The sequence below is a fragment of the Rhinolophus ferrumequinum genome, chromosome 5, assembly GCF_004115265.2.
Source record: "Rhinolophus ferrumequinum isolate MPI-CBG mRhiFer1 chromosome 5, mRhiFer1_v1.p, whole genome shotgun sequence".
In the NCBI taxonomy this organism is placed as follows: Eukaryota; Metazoa; Chordata; class Mammalia; order Chiroptera; family Rhinolophidae; genus Rhinolophus; species Rhinolophus ferrumequinum.
In genome coordinates this window covers 78,309,577-78,333,609 of record NC_046288.1, presented here as the reverse complement: position 1 = coordinate 78,333,609, position 24,033 = coordinate 78,309,577, and the positions used below count along the sequence as shown (strand labels likewise).

Sequence of the window (24,033 nt, the reverse complement as noted above, 5' to 3'; positions counted from 1 at the left end):
TAGGTAGAGCTCTCCCCCCTCAGCTAAAAAGGTAGCATAATACTTCCTTTATGGAAATCTTCATTTTTAAATAACATATAACTTGAAAGGTGAATGCTTCTTCAAACACAGCTTTTGTAAATGGGATTTATAAAAAGTTCCAATATTCTTTAGAAATTCCTAGTCAGAAAAGGTTACTAAATTCACAGATTAAATAACCAGTTGTTTAAAGATTTACTTTCAAGTCAGCCAAAATTTTGCTCATGCTTATTTTAGCAACAAATATATCAATAAAAATTACCTTCTCATAATCAGTTGAGAGGTCAAACTTCTTTTGTATTATTTTCCTTAAAATATCTGGGAAAAGAAAAGCCACAAAACAATAGCAAGATTATTTTTTCAGTAAAAAATGTAAAATGCATATTTAGAAAATAAAGGTCTACATATGTTCACAAATTACCTTTATATAACATGTTTCTCTGCAAATAAGACCTATGCGGACAATCAGCTCGAATGTGTCTTTTAGAGCAAAAATTAATATAATATAATCGATCTTATAATATAATATAATATAATATAATATAATATAATATAATATAATAGCCAGTCTTATTTACTACAAGACCCGGTATAATATAATATAATACCAGGTCTTATACTAAATTTTGCTCTAAAAGACGCTTTAGAGCTGATTGTCCGGCTAGGTCTTATTTTCGGGGAAACACGGTAGTATTCTTAGAATTATTCCTATTTCTTAATGTAGGTAAATAATTGAGCTAATGAGGCTCTAAAGCAAAGACTGTAGGATAAATATTTCTGACTCACTAATTTGCCAATGGCAGAATTAGGGGGTTACCATTTTTAAGTTTTCAGTTTCTCACAATACACCTTAATCTAGACCAGCAAACCACATATACTTCGTTAATAGTCACTGATAAAAACATTACACTGAAATTGCTAATTCTCAATTATTTGGAACTATGAATGCAATTTTTTCAATAAATTCACATTTATATAATGTTTTACAAATGAAAGGAATCTTACAATTAACCTAACCTGAGAGTTCTGAATCTCATGGGACATCTCTCCCTTCCCACCTCTAAACACTGCATGAAACCCTGAAATGTCATACAAAATTGGACTTTTTTGTGCCTGTTCATTTGGGGCATTTTCAAATTCTGACATAGGTTAAGAGCCACTGCCGATTCTGACTCCCTAATCTAGTAATGATATGGCAAACCGGGTGTCCAGACAGGGAGAGTGACTTGTCCATATTTATTACGTAAATATTAATTTTGTCCATCGCTGCTCATTTTTTACTGCCAAAAGTGTTCCAATTTTATGGTGTCTTGTTTTAAAGGTTTTTTAAAAAAGTCTTACTGAAGTTTTATATTCAGGTCATTTTAATTATTCTGTTGCTTTTTTTCTACCTGATGTCTTCTAGTGTCTTTAACCAGATGCAACAAGACAGAATTATTCAAATGAAGCCTAAAGTGAAGTTATAGACTTAGAAGCATTATGGTGCTCAGCATTAAAACTGGAGATTAAAATGTACAGAACAGGTTTTTCTTTAGGAACAAACTTTAGAGAGTGAATCATTTCTTTCCCCTAAATGTCAGGTTAAATTTATTATTTGCACCCAGAACTCTTATTAACAGAAATTGCACACACACACACACACACACACACACACACACACACACACACAGAGTCAGCCCTCGCAGACACTTAAGTGTTTGCAGGGAAATGTGATTAAGAGCATAAGTAGGGTTAAGTATCTCTCTGTGGAGACACCATAGTGTCTCCCTTTGACTTTCAATGGCAACATCTTAAACTCACCTGGTGTGGACGGTCCCTGTACTAAGAATGACGCAATCTGTTAATGTATGCATTAAATCAACACTGACCAAAATGAAAGAGATTATTCAGATTTTCACCAAAGGTATTAATTTTAGAAGTAGAATAAAATGATATTCAAGTTCGATTTCGAGGCATAAAAGCTAGGCTTGTAAATATATAACCTTAATAAATTAAATATTAATTAGAACACAATTCTCTTTCCAGGCATAAAAGACTTTTCACAGGATCTTAAAAATGCATTGGACAACTTGCCCCTGTCTCGACTAAATTCCTGAGGGGACAAGGGGCAGGTAGGCAAACCCACTGGAATGCCTGACAAGTCCAGATAAAACACAAACCTAGACAGTTCCAAGAGTGTGAACTTCCTGGATGGGCTGGCATTACACGGGGTGTGGAAGAGCAAGAGGCCTTTTGCCCTAAGGAAGGTATTTAGGGCCATGCTTGGTATACGATGTGCTCTCATGAAAACCCTTTTCACCTCCACTCTAGTAGTACCATGCACCCTCAGTGCTCTGTCCTTTCCAGGCCTTCTGCTTGTGGCACAGAATGTGAGTGCTCAGCAGGACCCATGGCACCCCGTTTTCTTTGGCCCGCTGCTTGATTCCACAGCCCCCTTGCAGGAAGGTAAGACCATGTGACTTGAGTTCTGGCCAGTGGCATGTGGGCAGATGTGTGTGCACAACACTTCCAGCCGGGGCCTCTGAAACCTCCCAGAAGACCATTAATGCTTGGCCTCTTTACCCATCTCCCACCCAAATATGGAGGATCCACTGGAGAATTCGGAAGCCCAAAGGAATGGCAGAACCATTGGACAGAGCAAGCCCAAGGGTCCAGAACTCTCTACTCCACCACTTACTCCTACATTGCACTGAGCAGTGAGAAATAAGCACTGGCACTGAAATTTTGGCTTGTTTGTTATAGAAAATGGTGACGCTTACCCTCACTGAGAAAGCTTTCGCCAGTTGAGACACCTAACATTTTCCTGCTATGTGTACCCTCTTTCTGTAGCCTATTCTACCCGCTTTGACCAAACAAAGGTTACCTCATTTTTCACAGGAGAGGATATACAGATACATATCACACAGCAGACTGAGACTGGGGGAAGCCAATAGCTTGGCACTCATGTAAACTGAGATTTTAAAAGCTATCTTCTTAAAAGATTGAAATTTCTGTGTTCATACAAGAGAATGCATGAAAAGGCATTTGAACCCAGAAAAATCACTGCCAAATGCAATGCGATATAGCTCAGACAAAACTCATCCTGCCTGCCATTATTCATGAGTCTGCAAAGCCCTGGGAGTTATCCACGTGCCTGCCTTAAATGACCATAACCCCTTCAAAAGCTTCACCACCAAATGAATTTTCCTAATCTACAAAACACATGTTCATACCCAGTTTAAACCATGGATTCAAGCGTGTCTCTGCTGCCAAAATATTTAAAGAAAAGGCTCTCGGGTTACAGTGTTATTCTGGGAAATGTGTATCGAAAAGGGATTAAGACTAAGTTGGCTTGAGATCTTGGTACCCTCTCCAAGAGTTACGTGCACAGAATGCTGTTAAAATGGGTGGGGAGAACCAGGTCCAGCTGCTCTTTCTGGAGGAGAGTGAAGATTTATATCAAGATACAAAATTTGTTGGTGAAAATATAAACTTTTATGTGATTTGCATGTAGTCCCCAGCATTTTCTCCAGAGCTCCCAAATGGAAGGGATCTTAGATAACAAACAGAGGTAATTCAGTATTACCAAATCTGTTCTTCCCTAATTGGTCTAGGCTTACTGGGTTTTCTTTTTTATGCTTTAGAAATTCCTGATTCACAGGAATGTATCTCATTAATTCAAACAAATTCAGAAATTTCTGGTTATTTGGATAATTTGACTTAGCTTACCTTTTACCAAGAAAAATGTTTAAGAAGCCAACTCAGTTGCATGAAAATGTTTAAATCTGTGTTGAATCAGCATAGTAAGTGTGATCAGTTCTGATACCTGAGAAGTTAATGGAAAAAGAAAAGGCAGGGACTTGTGCCTCAGACTTAACTTAAGGTATATAAATACACATCTATTTGCCCATCATTTGATGAGAAGCCAAGGTCCTTTTTGGAGTATGAGTCCTCTGCCTGGAAGGGAGGTAAGTTAAGATAGCCCCTATGGTAAAAGAAGCTCCTCACTAATTTAAAGGCTGACTTTGCCAACCACCCCATATCCAAGCCACAAGCTTAGTGTTGATGAAAATGGCATCAGTGGCTCACAAAATTACACCACCTACACATAGCACGAGTATTTCAGAGAAAGCACTCAGTGACCATAGACTCTGCCTCAAGATAGGAGGGGACTTGGCTTATTTGATTCTTCAGTGACTGGAATGGGGAGAGGACTAGCCTTTTCTCTAACTACATACTCCTCCCCACCCTAATCCCCAAACATTGGGATAACCGCTTGTGTCAGTCAGGGCTCTCCAAAGAACCAAGACCAGTAAGAAACAGAGATGCAGAGAAACCTAGAGATAAAATAGAGATACATATAGAAAGATTTATTTTAAGGAATTGTAGGGGATGAAATCTTTAGAGCAGGCTGACCGGCTGGAAACTCAGGCAGGAGGTCATGTTACAGTCTTGAGGCAGAATTCCTTTTTCCTCCATAAATCTCAGTTTTTGCTCTTAAGACCTTCAATTGATTGGATGATACCCACCCACACTATTGAAAGTAATCTCCTTCACGTAAAGTCAACTCATTGGAGGTGTTAACCACATCTACAAAATTCTTTCACCCCAACACCTAGCTTAGCGTTTCCTTAACTCACTGGGAACTACAGCCTGGCTAAGTGAACACAGAACATGAACCAGGACTCTGGCCACGCGTGTTGGAGCAAAGCACGTCAGAGCAGCGCCGTTGCATGCAGAGCAGGCAGACTCCCCACCATTAATGGCAACTCCTGACACGTGAGGCCCTGCCAAAGCAAAGGATCACAACCGGGACCCAGTTAGTACAACAGCAGGGACCACACGTCGTCTCAGAAGACAGCTAACCTTGAGAGATTGCCCTTAGCCACTCCCCAAACCTGCTTATGTTTGGTGTGCGCTCAATTAAAAGGCAGGCAAGTAAATGTCTTTTGAGAAGATTTCTGTCGAAAACGACAGAACAAAATTAGTTCGTTACTTGCAAGGTTAAGAGTTGCTTCTCTGAAGAATGCACTTAGGAAGCCCGTCTTCCCAGCAGCCCTGTTTGGTAGAATGTGTTCGCTCTCCTTTGTCACTGGGATGAATACGACCCGCCCGCTCCTTAACTCACATCTTCCCATGGCTGGCATGGGTGAGGCTGAGCGCAAAGAAATGATTTTGGGGACCCAAAAGATGCAACTGCCTCTGACCTTGGAGTTCACCAAATCCCTCGAGTAGCATATTTCCTGCTGCCTGTGATGTGCCTATCTGAGTTTAGACTGGAGTGATATGCATTTTCGCAACCACTTCACAAAGCCAACGTCCTGCACTCTTCAGTTGCACGGAGCACTTCATTCTACCCTTCAAAACCTCTGTCAACATGACTAAACTCTTTGGTTTGGTTTTTAATAAAGGAATTGATGCTTCAGAACTTTAGAAGCCAAGGCGGGTTTATTAGGACTTTATCAAATGTATTCCTGCTGCCTCCAAGAATATAATCAAGTATTCCGGAGGGTGATCCCCCTTTTTCTTTATTTAAAATACAATCTGGTGGGTACCAGAATTATCGGAGAGATTACTTCATAAATCACATACATGCCTAACCACTACGCCATACACCTGAAACTAATATAAAATAATATTGAACGTCAACTGTAATTGAATAAAAAAATACAACGCGGGCACCCTTGGTGTGCTTTATACTTCATTACAGCTGTCAACATGTGACTGTGTAGTTCTTTAATTGACTAGAGCTGCTTGCTTCTCCCTGAAGGACAGACACACACGGACTCGTACCAAAATGAATGATAGCACTGACTCTCTCTCCCAGGAAAATGCTGCACAGGAAGCTATCCTTATGCAAACATCTGGGACCAGTCTGGCCCTTGCAGCTTTCTCTCTACCATGGTTCACACTGATCCATGCATTGGGATTTCATTTTACCTTTAAGCAGCAGACAGCCAAGCCTGTTACTGGCCTGGGTTGCCCTTAAATCATGTCACATACCTTCAGAGGAAGCAGGCACTCAGGTTGCACAAGTGAAGGGGGACTTTCGGGGTCTCCTGGAGCGTGGAATCCTCGACACAGCTGCGTGTCCAATAAGGCTCGGGGCTCAGTGGCCTCCCTAGTGAGGGGGTGCTGGCAAGGGGCCCCTGGATCTGGGCCAGGCGGGGCAGCTGTATTGCCAGCCCTGGTGAATCCAAGGAGAGGGGCCAGGGAACACAGCTGAAGTATCTGTGGATTCTTTCTGGTCTGTTTCCTTCCCCAAGACATTCCTGGAAAGTGTAATTCAATTGACAGCCTTTGCCTCTGCTGTTCACTGGGAAAAGTTTGCCTTGAGGATGTGGTTTGAATTCCATTTTGCGGTCTTTACGAAGGTCAACACGCTTCCACACACAGTCCTGTGAGAATGTAAATCATCCAAACCCCATTTTGTTCTGCTGTGTGACAGAAGGCTCATATATTGACAATCGCCTCCCCGCAACGGGGGACAGAAAGAGGCCTACCATGCAGAATGAAGGAGGACTTGTTTTTTTTTTAACCCCTGTATATACTTTGAGTTCACTTTTAATTTTTAAAACAATATTTTGAAATTTTGAAATGAATTACTTTTATTGACATACTCTTCTAATGTTTCCCCTTCCCCCAAATCATAAAAGGACATAGTTCTTAATACTATTGAGTTAAAATTCTACTTCCTATAAACGTAATCAGATTTTACAACATCTTGTGTGGGATATGTGCTCGAGTCCTTTTTGGAGTATTTCAGCATGTAGAATTTGTCATTTAAAAAAAAAAAACTGAAAAGAAACGAGGCTAAAATCTGAAAAATTTAGATGCTAGCCAATAAATAATGATTGCAAAAGAAATAATTAAATATTCAAGATCTAGGAAAGCCCAGTTTTGTCCCAGCAAGTGCTTGCTTCAGGCAAAATACCCTCTTCCAGTGTTTTGTTAATAACGCACCGGAACCCACTTTCTCGTGGTTGTGCAGCCATCTCTCCTGCTTGCGCCTACTGAGTTCTGGGCTCTCCAAGAGTCTCGTGTGTTTGTCCCCAAACTGCTTTCTGCTAGTTGTACTTGTGGCAAGTACATGATTTAATTAAATAGTATGTAAACAGGTAAAACATGACTACAAAAAGCAAAGGTTGTCATTTATACAAATTCTTTTAAAAACTCAGTAAAGCGTTTTTTATGCTTTTAAAAACTCAGTCAAGAGGCATTGTTTTAAAAAAGAGAAGGAGCTGTTGGATTCAGTGTAGCAGAGGCAACTGGAAAAGCTCAGAGAGAAAAACCAGTAAAACACTAGGAAAAAAATCAGCCTACACTTCCACCACAAATTCTTGTCACTGGCATAAAACACAAAGTGGAAATCATAAAAGCTGTGTTGTCGGGGACATTCCTGTCAGGAGACTCACACTCACCAGACGTTAAGATTGTTCAGTGGGGAATTAGGAGGTAGGGATCTGCAGGACAACGCCCCTGTCACCAGCGGGGAGAACTAGGCAGGTCACCCATGACATTGGTGCTTTTCCTTGGCCCACCAGAGAGCTGAGGCTGCAAAGAAATCAGTTCTAAAGAGCACCAAGTCCTCCGAGGAGAGACAAGGGACACAATTTCCTCTTTAAAGCTGGTAAGGAGAAATCACCAAAAATGCTCACAAGCTCTTGAAGGCCGAGTGTGGGCTAGCATGCCCGTGTGGAAGATTCTATAAGTTCCAGATACAGCAAGGAGATTCCCTTTGCTTGCAAGCCCCTGTGGGTGCTCATGAGAGAGACTGGGGGAGTCTTTGGAGAAAACCTGGAAAATGTCCCCCCAAAGGTATGCGGGAGGTGATGGGCTGTAGCTGGGGGACAAGCACGAAGCCCCATCTATATCCTTAGATGTTTCTCTCAGATGAAGCAAAAGCCTTAAAGTCATTGGGGGAGAGGCAGTGGACCCTCTCTGCCCCGTGGCCAAGGCAAACCCCATTGCTTCTAAGGTGGGAGTACAGGCAAAGGCTGCCTGTGGGGAAGATATTGGAATCCCCCTGCCTGTAGGACATGGGGAAAGGCCCATTGTTGCAGGAGCACAGAGCAGTAGCAAAACCTTTCAACTCTGGGGGAAGGAAAACACCTGTAGGCACGCTACCATTGGGATCAGGGTATAAAACTCTGCTCCAACACTGACACCGACTCCAGCTAACAGTTTAGCTGCCATGTGGAGGAGGTACAGGAACACTGAGAACGCCCCACTCTTCTCCCCAGGCTCAGAGGCACAGGGTCTGCCTAAGACTGGGGCTGGCCCAGGATAACAGACACGCCCTGTTGCCTCCCACCACGAACCTGGCTCCAACTGACAAGCACTTCCATCATGAGGGAAGTAGCAAAAGCAGGAGGGGGCCTTCTGTGGCACTGCTGAGTAGGGACAGCTAAAAGCTGAGGGTGGAACAGGAACACTGAGTAAAAGCGTCTGGCCTGCCAGGCCCCACACTACACACAAAGTGGCTGCAGTCCACCGTCGAAGGAATTTAAGCTGTGGCACATTGAAGGGGATGATGGCAGCAAACCGACTCAAACCAGCTCAAGTCCTAACCAGAGGGACTCAAGGTCCCCCACTAACAGCCTGATGGGAGAGGACACATGTCCATATCCAGATATATTCACCCCAGTTTCCACAGTTCTACAGGTGGTATCCAGCATTCAATAAAAAATTACAAGACACAAAAAAAACAAAAGAGAATAACCCATTGTGAAGAGAGAATACAATAGAATCAGACTCAGAGATAATTCAAGTGTTAGAACTTTCAATGACAGAAACAAACAAAAAAAATGTTAAGGGGATTTATATTTATAATTCAGGGTAAAATGAAATGCTTAAGAAAAGTATATATAATTTTTAGGATTCCCTGTATTTACCAACTTTAACTAACCATCAGTCATACTCATGTTGAATAAGAGGGCTCTCTACTCTCCTTAAATGTTTTTTGTTTTTGTTTTTTACCATAAGTCAGCCCAGTAGCAATTCTCTAAAATTGTAATAACTGGTCCTGCTCTGCCCGAATCTCCAACATATGGATTTTATTTCTTCCCTTGCTTTCTAACTTTCTCAGAGTACTTTAGAGGAAAGGGAGGGGAGGGAAGTGTGTTAATTGGGCACCATGAATCACTCACTGAGCTTAGTGCTTTGGGCCGTGTGGCAGAGCATGAAAAGCATGAGATTTAGGATCAGTCAGGCTCCAAAACAGTGGCTGCCTCCAGCACTTAGAAGCTTTGTGACTGACTTGTATATGGGACCAGAAACTCTCTGGGCCTCTGTTTCATCATCTGTAAGTTGGAGAGAAAGCAAATTGCTCCTTGTGAGCTTATCAAAGAGATTGCAAATGACGTGAGGTGGCCGTCTAGCAGACTCCTGCTACACATTTTGAGGGGAAGCAGTGTCATTCTCATTCCCAAATGCGGAAGCTGGGGTTCAGGAAGGTGCAGGAAGATGCAGGAGAGCACTCAGTTAATAAATGGTGGGGCAGGAATGCAAACTCAGGATCCTTTTAATGCCAAAGTCTGTGCTCTTTCCACAAGGCAACCCTGTGTGGATTCGGATTGCAGGTCCAGCCTCGCCATCTGTGGGCACGTGGAGTGACGTGGGCCATTGGCTTCAATTCTCTATGCTTTTATGTCTTCATCTGTAAAATGGGGTTAATAAAACTAACTTTGCGAGCTTATTCTAAGCAATGTAAATACTACGTGTAAAGCCCTCAGAATGGTACCTGACACAAAATAAATGCCCTCAAGTGGTGGAGGAGGGGAGCTGGTGGTGATGGTGGTGCTGGTAGCAGCTGTAGTGGTAGTTTATGAAAAGATGTATCTCTGGGCTTCTCGATCCAAGCTAAATATTAGCAATACATCTGCTAATGGCAGGTAAGAGGATAAGTCTGAGAGATGAGAGACTTTGGTCTTAGTCCCAGTTCTCCATTTACTGGCTCCATGACATTCAGTGCGTCCTTTACATTCTTGGGGCCTAAGTTTCCTCACATGTGTAATAACATGGTCAGACTACATTCACAAAAATATTTAACAGGCATGAATGTGTCCCAGACCCAGCACTGGGTGCTAAGATACAGAGATGAAAAGATATAATCCATGTTGTTAATGGGCGCATACAGGGATGACATAAACATCCCACAATGCTCATTGCCACTGGTATGGCGGATACAGAGATAAAAAGAAGTAGACGTGCTAAGTGGGAGGATGCGGCCATGCACGGCTCAATATCAGCGGGGTAGGTTAGGAGAGTTGTGGGGAGTACGGAAGACTTACTGGAGCAGGTGATATTTAGACCGTCTTAAAAGAAGAGTAGAAATGTATCCAATTATTACATGACAAGGAAGCACTTTCAGGGAAAAGGAACACAATGTATAGGTGCAAAGAAAATGACTGGTTTAAGGAATTACAAACAATTGGTACTGTTTAAATTAAAAACCCAAGGTGGGAGATGAGGAAAGACAGAAAATTAGCATAGCAGTTAAGAACAGAGAATTCCAGCCCTGTCATTTAATAGCTACGTGGCCTTTCGCAAGTCGCTTGACCATTTTGTGCCTCAGTTTCCTCATCTGTAAATGTTAAGCTATCTTATCAGTAAGAATCTGTTGAGTAGTGGGAGGCCATTAACAAATAATTATCTCTGAGCTCCCTAAAAACTCTAAATATCCATCACGCTGTTAAGTATGTATCTACTGGGTGTCACGCCTTCGCCGAGCTCAAAACGTGCTGATATTTATGTCATAAGAGGCTGAGTGGAGGGCATGGGTTGAGTGGGTTGAGTGGGTTGAGTGGGATGCCAAGCCTCACCGGATGTGCTTTGGGAGTTCAGACTCCACACACGGTCCCGTCTCTCTGGGATCAATAGTAGACCCACATTGGCTGACTGGTCAGGGACTCCAGACCCAGGGCTGTCTTTGGTCACAAAATGATTTTTCTGGAATCAAGTAAGCTGGGACCTGACTCCAGTTGAGTGAGCCCAGCATTGTAACACAGTCTTCCAGTTATTCCTTGTGGCAAGGATGAGAGCAGAGTTAGAAACTCAGAATGAGACTGGGATTAGTAAGAAGAGCTCAGTGGCCCCCCACAGACAACTTCCCAAACCCAATACAAATATGACATCTGCTTATTTGCTTTGAATCTCTCCTACATAAACTTCCCGAGTGTCAGAAAACAAAACCCCAAATGAAGAGAAAGGGAATGAAATACCCAAAGACCACTAAATTCTTTCAATTTTAACGCAAACCAACTTCTGCTGGATTTCTATCTATAGGCATAGAGATTATTAGCTATGGGATCAGAAAACCGGCAGCCAGTGGAGATGAAAAGGAATGCTTTATGGGGTGGCCGGTCAGCTCAGCTGGTTAGAGCACAATGCTCATTACCACTACGGTTGCCGGTTCAATCCCCACTGGGCCACTGTGAGCTGCACCCTCCACAACTAGATTGAAACAAATACTTGACTTGGAGCTGATGGGTCCTGGAAAAACACAATTAAAATAAATAAAAGTTAAAAAAAAATGCAGATAATGCTTAAAAATTCTAAGCTCCTTAAGAATAGAAATGGTACTATTCTATGGGCCATTTCTAGAAACTGTCAGAAGTAAGAAATTTAAGTAATAAATTTTCCTAAATACATTATATCTGCATTTAAGAAAAGAAAGAAAAAGAAAAGGAAAGCTTTATGATAGCTCAGCACTTGGGGGGCCCACACTGAGAATCCCAGGCCCAATAAAACTTCCTCAGTAATTGGAGAACTTCAGGGCTCCCTCCCCTATTTCTACATCTGTATGTAAATACATACATTCACTGAACTCCCACAGAATCCATATCCTTTAGCTCTGTTCAGGCCACTCACAAAATCACCACTGACTGAATCCTTGGGAAACCCTAGACTATGTGGGTTTACCTCATTCCCATAACATGGTACCAGGATACTTCTGATATAGTAGGAAGCTTACTAACTACTACAGTGTTTCCCCAAAAATAAGGCCTAGCCGGACAATCAGCTCTAACACGTCTTTTGGAGCAAAAATTAATATAAGACATGATATTATATTATTATTATGTTATGTTATGTTATGTTATGTTATGTTATGTTATGTTATGTTATGTTATGTTAAAGACCCGGCCTTATATTATTGTAAAATAAGACTAGGTCTTATATTAATTTTTGCTCCAAAAGACGCATTAGAGCTGATTGCCTGGCTAAGTCTTATTTTCGGGGAAACATGGTAACAAATGGGGGAAAGAAGTGATAGAACATTACCATTTTATAACCACCACAGTAATGATTTATTAAGACAAGAATATAATCTATGGATGCTAAAAGCACTAGCCAAATGATTGTTAGGGAACAGGACAGGATATGGAAAGATCTGGAAGATACCACTTTAACCAAATCATCAAACTTAATTTCACCAATAATGGGACAAATTGACGTCAATCCTGATGTGATCCACTGAGCGGGTACAGCATTTGTGTAGTATCCCAGACAAAATATTTGATTTGAATTCGATCCTGAGAAATCAAGATAATTTCAAAATTGAGAGACATTTTTCGGGGAAAAGTGGCTTAGGCTCTTCAAAAAATTTTGTATGTCATGAAGACAAAAAAAAAGGAGGGTTAGGGAATTGTTCTAGATTAGAGGAGACTAAATTGACTCCGGCAAAGCAGGATTCTTGACCAGATCTAGGGAATAAAAAATATAAAGAACATTAATAGAAAATTTTAAGAAACATAAATATAAACTGTATATTAGATAAAAGTGTTATCCTAAAGTTAAATGTCTTTAGTGTCATCCTTGCATGTGGTCATGTAGAAGAATGATTTATTCTTCTGAGATGCACATACATATTTAGTGGTGTGGCAAAATATTAATAATTGATGAATCCAGGTAAAGGATATAGAGGTGTTCATTTATACTATTATAACATTTCTAAAGATTTTAAATTATTCAAAATAAAAATCAGGAAGGAAAAAAGTTCCTGGATTTCTTCCCATCTTTCTCTGTAAACTCTTCCAAACTCTTTTTTTCCAAACTGTACTTCCAGTACCCAGTAGCCAGTTAACCTATTTTTCTGCTTATTAAGCCCAAAACTTTTGGACTCGGTTTTGGAGAGTCACAATGTTTTGTGGTTTCCTTCTTCCTTGCTGGGATTCTGATTCAAGGAAAGAAAGGACTCAGTAAAAAGATAATTAAGGAAATGTGGATATTAAACTTAATAATGAGAATGAACAGTAAAAAACTAGTATTAATTTTGGTAGGTTGGATAACAAAAAAAAATTCCATATTCTTTAGAAATTCACATTGAGGTGGAAGGTGAAATGATGTTACACATGAATTCTAGCCAAAAAAAAATTTATTTTAAGAAAAAAGAAGACACTAGAGGAAACAAGACAAAACCAGATACTTTTTTTCAACAGGGCAACTGGCATATGGAGAATTCATTGTATTATCTTTTTCTCCAGTTTGGGGTAGGTTTGAAATTTTTTATTATAAATAATCTTACTTCCCTCACACTCCACCATCCAACTCAGCTCTTCATCACATCTAATCTACTTTTAATGAAGTCGCCTACTGGTTATTCCTTTGGCCTCCCTCTCCTCTCCTACTCTATTCCATTCTATTCAGAGTTGTCAGATTAATTAGTCTACAACCACTTCTATGTTATCATTAAAACTATCTGTAATGTGACCCTCTCCTTCCAATTAAAATCAACGCAAGCGCAGGATTTGGAGTTAAGGTGACCAAACATATATTTTGGATTTCCCAGACAGTCCTGGTTGCCCAGACAGAACCTGTTGTTCTGGCCTAATCATCACCAGTGTTCCCTTTTATTCTTAAAATGTCCTGGTTTAGATGATAAATGAAGTGGTCACCATAAATCGGGCACTCCTAAATTCAGATTCTATTAATAGATCTGATACTTAATGCTGTGACCTTGGCGATATATTTAACGTCCCTGGGTCTCAATTTTAAAATGCAGGACATAATGTCCATTATTATGAAATATGTGAAAAGCTTTGAGCAAGATGCCCCACACATACTTTATATACAAGCAATAAATTGGCAGTTGCTGTAATTATATCTCCCTCCAAACAAGACCCCTCGAATCCAGCCAGATCTCTCCCCTGGTCCCCCAAACAAAACCTGACTTGCTCATGACCCCTCTGAGACTTTCTGATGCGATCCCCCCATCTATCAAAACCCTCACGCTAGCCTTGTAAGTTAAAACTTGAGCTGACTTCCCTTATTGCTAAACTCTTACAACTCACCACTCACTTGTGACATTTGATGACCCACTGGCTTACATATTTATTCTCTGTAAATACACTGTCTCCTAAACTAGAGACTGTCCATTCTTTAAAGTAGGAAATGTTCTCTCTCCCACGTAAATCTCATAATCCCCAACCCAGTGGTATGCACCTGTGTCAAGGGTTCAGTAAAATTTGCATGCCCCAAACAAGACAGCTAAACGAGATCTCAGAAGCTAATATTCTTCTGAGCAAGGATATTTTCCTTGGAAAAAAAATCTAGAAGTCAAACGTGGTATATTATTCTTAAGAAGTTTTGCCTCGTTTTAAAAAGTTCCTGCACGTCCTTCACCTCAGCTTCTTCATTAAGCCTCCAAGGAGGTGGGGGCTGAGAAATCAGACTTCTTACAAACTACAACAGAATCCCAAAACACCATTATTGCTGAACCTGAAAACCCCGCTGTTCCATGGTACATTAAACATCAGGCAAAATCTGATTTTCTTACAGGTCTAAGTCCTTAATTCAGTCTGTTTTTTAAATGGGCAAACTTTTATATATTTTTTTTATCTCATTTATCATAATAAAAAAAAAATCATTCAACCCTCAAGCACACCAGTCCTAGACAATCTGCATACACAGGTAAATGGTTTGAAACCAGATGATGTAAACGTGTTTCTGCTTTTGTTCTAGGTCAGACCTTTATGCTTACATTCTATATGGGGACATCATAGTTGTGATTTTTAGCTACATAAAATCAATAGCAAAAATAACTCTTGGCCTAGAAAAAAAATCTGAAAAGCAATCGGCCAATGTAAACCCAGGTTATCGCTGGTGAAGAATGGACCTTTTTTTCCTCTCTTTCTGTGTATTTTGTATTAACACATACTACTTGTAAAATGGCAATAAATAAAGGTATACCTGCTGCGTTTGTAATGAATGACATTACAAAAAATGATTAAATAGTTTGCTTACCTAGTCAATTAGAACATATATATTCAACAAAAGCTCCTACTGTGCTCCAAGCAGCAGGAATCCAATTGCAAACAACACAGTAGGCCCCCTGTGTGCTCAGAAACCTCCCAGGCAGCACCTCCCCAGTCTTTCCTCTTTCCTGTTTGTTATGCTACCAACTCTCATTTAGCTGTATGATCTTAAACGAGCAAGCCTCCTGTTGCTGGGCCTTGGTGTTCTCATCTGGAAAATGGAAGAATCACATTGGAAATTATTTCTGACCAGATGATTTTCCCTAAATGACAAATTCCCTAAAACCAAACAGCCTAATGCCAATTCACAATAAACAGATTAGGTAAAGGGTTTTCTGTGTCAAGAGCTAATGTCACAGAAGAAATACTAAACGGACTAAGACTCTGCTATATAACTAGGCAAAAGGCGTTTCACAAACTCTTCACAATGGAAACAGATGGGAAAACAATCAATCTCACTAATAATCAAAAATATGTATTAAAATAATGAGATGTTATGTCCCTTGCAATTAATTCAGTTTTTAAAATGCCCAACACATTACTAGTGGTGGCATAAACCACTACAGGACCTTCTGGTAAGCTGATAATTATTTTAAAGACTTTGAAAAGGATCATATCTTTTGATGAATAGCTCTAATGGGGAAAAGAATTCTAAATATGTGAATAACCCTAGTGAAAAACTGGAAATAAAAATAAGGAGGAATGAGTCAGTTTCCATGTGGTTCCATCCATTGTCTCTGTGAAGTATGAGGTCACTGGCTGGTGGAGGAGAGTTCAGGGTAAAAATTTGAGGAGAGAAAGTATGCAAGTAAGAAGTGGGAAAGGGGATTTATTGAGAAGCGAGTCAGAACTGTCAGAAGTGTATGTGTCCCGGAGATCTGTGAATAAAATGAGAGAACAGCAGGCACAGTTGCATTTTTTTCTAGGAGCAGTCAATTGCTCTGATAAAGAAATGAGAAAATGGAGGAACCAGAAAACAGTACAAGCAGATTTGGGATTTTGCCAGAAGAGAATTACTGTGGGAAAGGAGGGTGGAGGAGGGTGCTTATAACACAGGACTGTGGGTGCTGACACAGTGAAGACGAGGATCTCTGAGGGTGAGATGAGGAGTCAGCTGGAGAAGAATAAGCAGAGGCAGCATGCTCTGCCACCAACTGTCAGGGAATGCCACCAACTGAGGAGGAAACATAGGCAGAGATGGGGAAGATGCAAAGGAACCAGCCAGCCACTAAGAGGGTACAGAACATAGAGGTGGAAGGCACAGTACGTGCAAAGGTGCCAGGGTCAGGAAGGAGCTTGGAGAGTTTCTAGAAACTAAAAGGTCAGTGTGACTGCAGCACAGTGAGCAAGAGTATATCCACTAATGCACACAACTAACAATTATTGAGCACTTGCTACATTCTAGGCACTGAGGATACAGTATTGAATTGTACAGTCCCACGCCTCAAGATGTTTAGAGTCTAATTAGCAAGACAAACAAATATTTACTAGAACACCAAGATATGTGCTACAAAGAAAAATGAAGCAGATAAGGGAGTGGGGAGAGGGGTCCTAAATTAAATAGTGTGGCCAGAGACGATCTCTGTGAGGAGATGACATTTAATCAAAGACCCAAGTGACATGAGAAACAAGCCATGCAGAAGAATGGTCCAAGCAAAGGGAACAGTCAGATGCTAAGGGGCTGAGGCAGGACATCATGTGGCTCGTTCCAGGTAGAGCAGGGAGGCCAGCTAGTGTAACTATTACGATCTTAGGAGGCTACTATGTATAGCCCTCCCCATTGTCTGTGTAAGTAGGAGGACACTGCAATGGTCCAAGCGATGGGCAGCCTCAGCTATGGGGAGGATAGTCCTGACTGAGAGAAGCGGACAGGTTTGATGTACATCTGGATGTATCTGTGCGCAAACTGGTCTTCAGGAAGGCTGCTCCGCTCCCCGTTATTGCAATGTAATACTTGGGTAGCACTGGCCTCTGTGGCCGCTATTAATTTGAATTTCAAAGTAGATATTCATTTCCACTCAGCTTTATTTCTATGGCACATGTTACATGTGAATGGCTCTTTAAAGAAATACAACTCCTTGCAATGCAGGAGTCCTGGGTATCTATTCACTACACGCCACGGTAGACTTGGCTGCATTAAATGCAGCATGTCACAATCAATCATCCTCTTAGGAGCCTGCTGTCCAAATCTCATTAGGCTGAGTTTCTGGGTCAGCCAGTTTCCAGAAGGATACTACAACATGTACAACCACCTCGTCCCCTGGATACAAGGCTGTTTACTTCCAATCAGGCTTGAAGAGAGCCTTCATCTCAATTAATAAACATGTCCTATTGAATCAGTGACACCATCAAATTAAAATGTTTTAAAATGATAATTCAGGGACTTATAGGTCGTAAATGTTAAAGAAATGCCAAACACCAATAAACAGTCATATCACCACCTTTTGGCTCCCAGTGTTGAACTCAGAAGTGTCCTCCCTACAGGATAACTAAGCAGAAGTTTTCTGTCTCAAGCCGCTTTCTGTAAATCACCCTTCTCCTGGCAAGACTAAAGAGACGACTTTCACTGAGACTGTTGCCGTGGGAAGTCTTCTCCATCCCCCTCTTCTAGTTTTAAATTATTGAGGGTTTTTTTCCATCCCACTCAACAAAATTTTCGCCTTTAGGATTTTTTATTTTTATTCCTATTCTACCTAGGCTAACAGGGATATGAATAAAATTAACATAACATGAATAAGAAGAAATAAAAAAGAAAAGCAAGCCCAGAGACATAAGATGAAACTCCTAAACTCCTTGCAAACAGAGATGTGACCCCTAGCTCCACCCCCACAGCCTGACCTCATACGCGTTGGCATTTGTGGAAATGGAGCATATGAGGCAAAGGGCACCCAAGTCCTATGCCTGTGGCTTGAAGGGGGAGCCACTGTTCTAAAATTCCCCAGAAGCTACCTAGAATTGCTCAGGCCAATTGTTCAGGAAAAACTTAAGACTAGAAAGGGTTTTTTCCACATCCTCTTACCAAAAAGAAACGCTGAGACATAATCAACAACAGTTTCAACAGTTCCTGAAGGGAAGCGTTTCATGGCGCAATTTCAGAAAGCAATGAGGAGAGACGCATGAAAGAAAGGCTCACCAGGAGTCACTCTGGGTACAAAGCTCAGAGTTCAGGGCAAAGCCCAGATAGACAGCTGAATACACACAGCTGAAGGCTTGAAATGTTCGTATAAACGGACTAGAACAACGCATGCTCAGCTGTTATCATTCAATCCTTTTCAAAAGGGTAAAATTTACCCCATTGATGTTAGTCAAACAGTAAAAGGGGAAATCAAAATTGAAATTTTAAACTGTTAGAAATCAAAAATGAGAACACCACATTTCAAAACCAACAGGATAAAGCTGAAATTGTTCTCAGGAGAAATATTATAGACTTAAGAGTTAAATGCACTCAATAGGAAATCGGAACAAAAATGAGAGAAGCAAATGTTTCACTCAAAAATTCAAGAAAGAAAATTAAATAGGTGTAGAAGGGAAGAATGACTAAAAATAAATTGAACAAAATGAACATTAATTTTTCATTTAAAGGTACATTAGGAGCCTGTAGAGGCCATTCAGCCCTTAATTCTGGAGCCCATTCTTTTTCCAGTGGGGAAGACTTACTTATAAAACAAGTAGTACAATATCTGAAAAGGCACTTTGGAAATGGTCTAAGACCCAATGAGTAATAACCAGACTTAACCTTTATATCAAATGTTTACAATCAATCTACTTGCTTCTCTTTCTAGACTTCTAGGAAGTAGAACTTACAAAGCATTTTCCATGAGGTGCGTTGTTCAATCCCACTAAGAGGGAATGTGCAATAGCCTAGTCTAAGAGCATAATGAAAAGAGAAAGATGCTGAAATCAGACAGATCTGAGTTCAAATTCCTGCTCTGCCCACTCACAAGCTGTGCGACCCTGGCTAAGTGAGTTCTCTTAGTGAGTTCTTCTCTCTGAGTCTCGATTTCCATGTATGCAGTATTGAGAATTTGTTCACAAGACACTGGACACAATTCAGTGATATATTTTTGCATTGCTATTGTAGGATTAAATTGAGTCAAACTTTATGGAGTGTGATTAAAGCAACTATCTACTAAAAGTACAAATTCATAAAATTATAAATTGATCTGGCAATTCTATTTCTAGAAATGTATCCTACATATATACCTGCACATTTGTGAAATAACAAAAGTTATTTACAACATTGTTTATAACAGCAATATGGTAGAAACAAGTTAATAAATAATGAACGACTTTGCAGCAATAAGAAAAGAGTAAGGAAGATTTGTGTACTAGTATAAAATAATGACCAAGTTGTATGTTTAAAAAGAAAGTCAGGTAACAACAAATATGTGCAACATGTTATCATTTGTGGGGAAAAGACCATATACACATATTTGCTTGCAGAAAATATGTCTGAAAAGACACAGACAGACAAATGCACACACAAAATCTGAGAACAGTGGTTGCCTGTGAAGAAGCTACCTGGGTGGCTGAGAATCAAGAATGAGACAGCTTCAAATGGCATTCCTTTTGTACCTTCAAATTCTGAGTGATGTAAATGTTATCTATTCCAGAAATGAAGTATTTTAAATTTGATGAGATACTGTTTAACAAAACAAAATGGAAAATACCAATAATTCAACTGAAAAATGAGCAAAGTCAAGAACAGGAAGTTTCTTTGAAAAGAAAGAATACAAATGGATAAAAGGGTATGACTCACTCGTGAGTAACGATACACAAATTAAAACATGATTTTTTTTCTATGTCAAACTGGCAATGATAAAATTCTTAATAACCAGGGTTGGGAAAAGTGTAGGAAAACAAGCATTTTCATGTCCTAATACTGGGAGTACAAATTGGTGCACAAATTAGAGAACAATTTGGTAAAACAATTCTGAATGCACATACCATTTGCTACAGTAACTCTTCCTGGGATTTCTCCTACTGATTTTACTCGTCCAAATACGCAAAGCTGTACATTCAACAGTGGTCTCTCAGGCAGTGTTTAAAACAGCAAAAGAACTGGAAACCCAAATACCCATCAATAACAGTGAAATGCATTGTCTAATAAATGGAACAGTATGTAGTAGTTACCAAGATGAGGAAAAAGACCTAAACAACATCACTAGGGAATGGGATAAACACAGTGTGGCTTACTCACACAGTGGGACATCAGAGCACAGTTCAAATTAATTGTTAGAATCCATGGTTTTCAACATAGATAGAAACCAAAAACATCACAGTAAGTTAAAGAGAAAAAGCAGACACAAAACAATACACAGAAAACAATACAATACTCTGTCAATAGATAGAGTGCATAAAAACATGTATTAAAAGAATACTAGTTTCTGAGGAGAAGGAGAAGAGGGAAGGCAAGAGAGAAAGATCAGGGGTGGTATGTAATTCCAATTTTGTCAATAATGTTTTCTTTCTTTTATTTAAAACTATCTGACTACATGTTCATTCTGGGAGAATAAATGCACTATGGATGTTTTATGAAATCTTTCTCTGTACTTCTCTGCATTTTGTGAAATTAAAGAGAAATGAAATGGATGTCTAGAATAATCTACCAGACACGTTAAGTTTTAAAAGCAAAGGTAGAAGAGCATGTCGAATAATTTTTTTTGGAAAAAAAAAAGTGTGTGTGTGTGTGTGTGTGTGTGTGTGTAAAACACTTTGCAGATGTTTAGTCCTCAGAGCCTAGAACAGAGCCTGGCACTTAAAAAGCACTCACTAAGCATCCACTGACTGAATGAGTGAATAAATGGTTACATAAAACACTCATTAACAATCATTACCTTTAAATGGTATTTGCCTTTTATGTACATACGTTGCTTTTATATTTAAAAGTAAAAATAAACTTAGTTTTTAAATTATTTTAATAAATATTGAGCATAAAAGTAATGTACTCATACATAATTGGACTCATTTGATGATTTGTATTTAATTCAAAACCTATTCCTTCTCAGTTCAGGTAACCCCAGGAGCCCTTGTCACCTTTCGTGGGAATCACGCAAGTGGTCCTCACATCACAACTGTTCCTTGCCCTCGAGTTACTCACAGATATTTAATTACTGTTAAGTTTGGGAATCTCGCTGGCTAAAAAATTATAAACTTGAGTTCTGCCATGAAACTGAAAAAAAAAGTGGTAATCTTGGAAATAAAGTTTCAAGTCTCTGAAATATAAATACTATCACAAAGTCCATACACTTTGAATTCTATAGGAAAAATGGAGCCTCCCGCTGCAGCTCACCCAGCTAGTTATATACAGAGAAGTGTGTATTAGGATCTGAAAAAATCAGAGATGCGTCAACAACTGACAGTAGAGAAGCAAAAAGAAAAAACTGAAAACCCAACAGTAAGGGAAGTTCTAGAAAAAAATTTAAAAGCAGAGCAAAAGGCTCATGGCCCTGAGGGTGGTACAATTTGATAGCTCAGTGGTATCGTCATGAACCACTATTTCAGGAAAGGACAGACAGCAAATATTCAACCTTGGTTGAGTGAATAGAGAAAGATATTTGAACTTGAAAAGTTCAAAAATACTAAAACAAAAGCTAGCAATTATGAAGGATCTCCAATGTACCAGGCACAGCTGGCATCAATAAGTTTATAATCTAAGACTGCCAACTATTAAAAGGCAGTGTTAAACATGCAAATGTAAAATTGTATAAAATAATACAGAAATAGTACAGACAAAACGATGAGCTAAGAGGAACCAGATTTCCAGAATATGTGTCACATGAGAAAAGATTTAAGGAAACAAGAGGAGTTTGCCAGGAGGCAAATGGAGGACAGGAAGAAACAGAATGAGATGTCTGATCTTGAGGGAAGGAAGTTAGGTCCTCAAATGAGGCAGGTAGTGCAATGAACAGAAAGCAGGAATTATCTGTGAAAATCCCTTAAAAGGGCAAGCTGTGGCAGTTTTTCTTTTAGGTGTTGATGAAGGTAAATACTACATAATACAGTTGTAGAAAAGTGAGAAAAATCATTTGTACTATGTATTTCTCTCTCTCTCTCTCTCTCTCTCTCTCTCTCTCTCTCTCTCTCTCTCTCTCTCTCTCTCTCTTCAGCATATAGAGTTGAATCCATGAATTAAATGAATGGATCCTGTGACTCTAATGTATATATAAATGTACAGTAGAGACCCTGGGAGCTAAACTCAATAAACCCCACTTTCCAGCTGACCAGCTCACCCAGCCATAAATTCCTTCCCTGAGAAAATTGGCTGCACCCCATCCCTCATGGGGTGAGATGACCCCCTCTGCCCAGTGGCCTTGGTTCTCTGCACTTGTCCTTTGTTCACTTGTTCACTTTATGGGGGGATTAGTTTGCTGGATCTGCTGTAACAAAGTACCACAAATGGAGTGGCTTAAACAAAAATTTACTGTCTCACAGTTCTGGGGGCTGGAAGTCCAATATCAAGGTGTCGATAAGGCATGCTCTCTCTGAAGGCTTAGGGAAGGGTCTGTTCTAGACCTCTCCTAGCTTCCGATAATTCCCTGGCTTGTGGCAGCAAAACTCCAGTCTTTCCATGGCATTCTCCCTGTGTCTGTATCTGTCTCCAAATTTCCCCTTTTATAAGGAAACTAGTCATAACAGGTTAGGGACCCACTCTACTCCAGTATGACCTCATCTTCAATAATTGCAGCAACAACCCTATCTCCAGATAAGGTCACATTCGGAGGTACTGGAGGGTAGGACTTCATATGGATTTGGGGGAAACAACTCAACTCATAACACTGGGTTTGCTCCCAAGCTTCTTTCAGCCTCTTTATGTATAATAACTACAATGTGTAATTAAATATTATACAAACTGAGGAAATAGGAACATAAAAAGAACGAGCAAGGAAAACTAAGTCAAATGTTCTATAAAGACTTAATAAAAGCCAGTCAGTTGGATGAAACTGCATGTGGGTAAACTGTAAAAGTCTGCGGAGAAAACAACAAACTACGAATCTAGAACGCTAAGCTCCAAGGGTTTTGCTCCACTTCAAAGAAATCAAAACAAAGAAACCAAAAATAGAGAGGATGCACTTTGGGTGCTGCTTATATCAGAAACACTAATCATGAAACTTCAAACAATTAGCTCATAATAAAAATATTTTTAAGCCCTTGGCCCTACATCAAAAGATTGGTGAAAGAATGTTGTAGTTTCCTTGCTTTAAAAACCTTTTTATTTCAGTCAACACCCTTATAGGAACAGACATGGAGAGATGTCCACAATGTAATGTTAAATGAAAAATTCAAGTTACAGAATATGCAAAGTACCCCATTTTTTTCTTAAGAGTTTTAATACAGTTAAGAGCATGTTTGCAAACAATTTTGAAAGGATTGGACCTGTTATGAATAATGAATATAGACACTGATCATCAGCGCTTTTAACATCATAAAAAGAGAGATGACCAGACATACATCTCCTGACGAAAATGCACAATACCATCTATAAATTGTTTTTGCCCCCAAAATGAACCTGCCTCTGACCTTTACTAGTTTATAGGAAATGCAGAGGACAGAGGGGGAGAAAAAAAGAAACATTATGATGACACAATGGCAAAGGTCAGCCTATGGGAAATGCTACAGGAAAAGTAACTAGGTTCTTCAACAATAAATCGCAAGAGGAAAAAAAATACAGGGAGGAGCATCCTATAAATTACAAAGAGACATAAGGAAACATAACCAGATGCAACATATGGCATTAATTGGATCCTGATTCCAACAAACCCTTTTAAAAACTGCATTAGGA

General features: G+C 39.8%; 1 protein-coding gene across 7 annotated transcripts in view; it reads right to left on the bottom strand.

Moving 5' to 3' along the window:
• The window catches only part of PROM1 (prominin 1), a 112,396-nt gene that overhangs the window by 53,038 nt on the left and 35,325 nt on the right, over nucleotides 1-24,033 (bottom strand). For 5 of the 7 annotated variants that reach the window (XM_033106757.1, XM_033106753.1, XM_033106754.1 and 2 more), the window contains exon 3: nucleotides 281-336. The exons of 1 other annotated variant lie outside the window; for it this stretch is intronic. In XM_033106757.1, coding sequence (XP_032962648.1) covers nucleotides 281-336 — 56 coding nt within the window. Of the gene's footprint in view, nucleotides 1-280; nucleotides 337-18,270; nucleotides 18,356-24,033 lie in introns of those variants that run through there. One more of the 7 variants, XM_033106758.1, reaches the window with a different exon arrangement.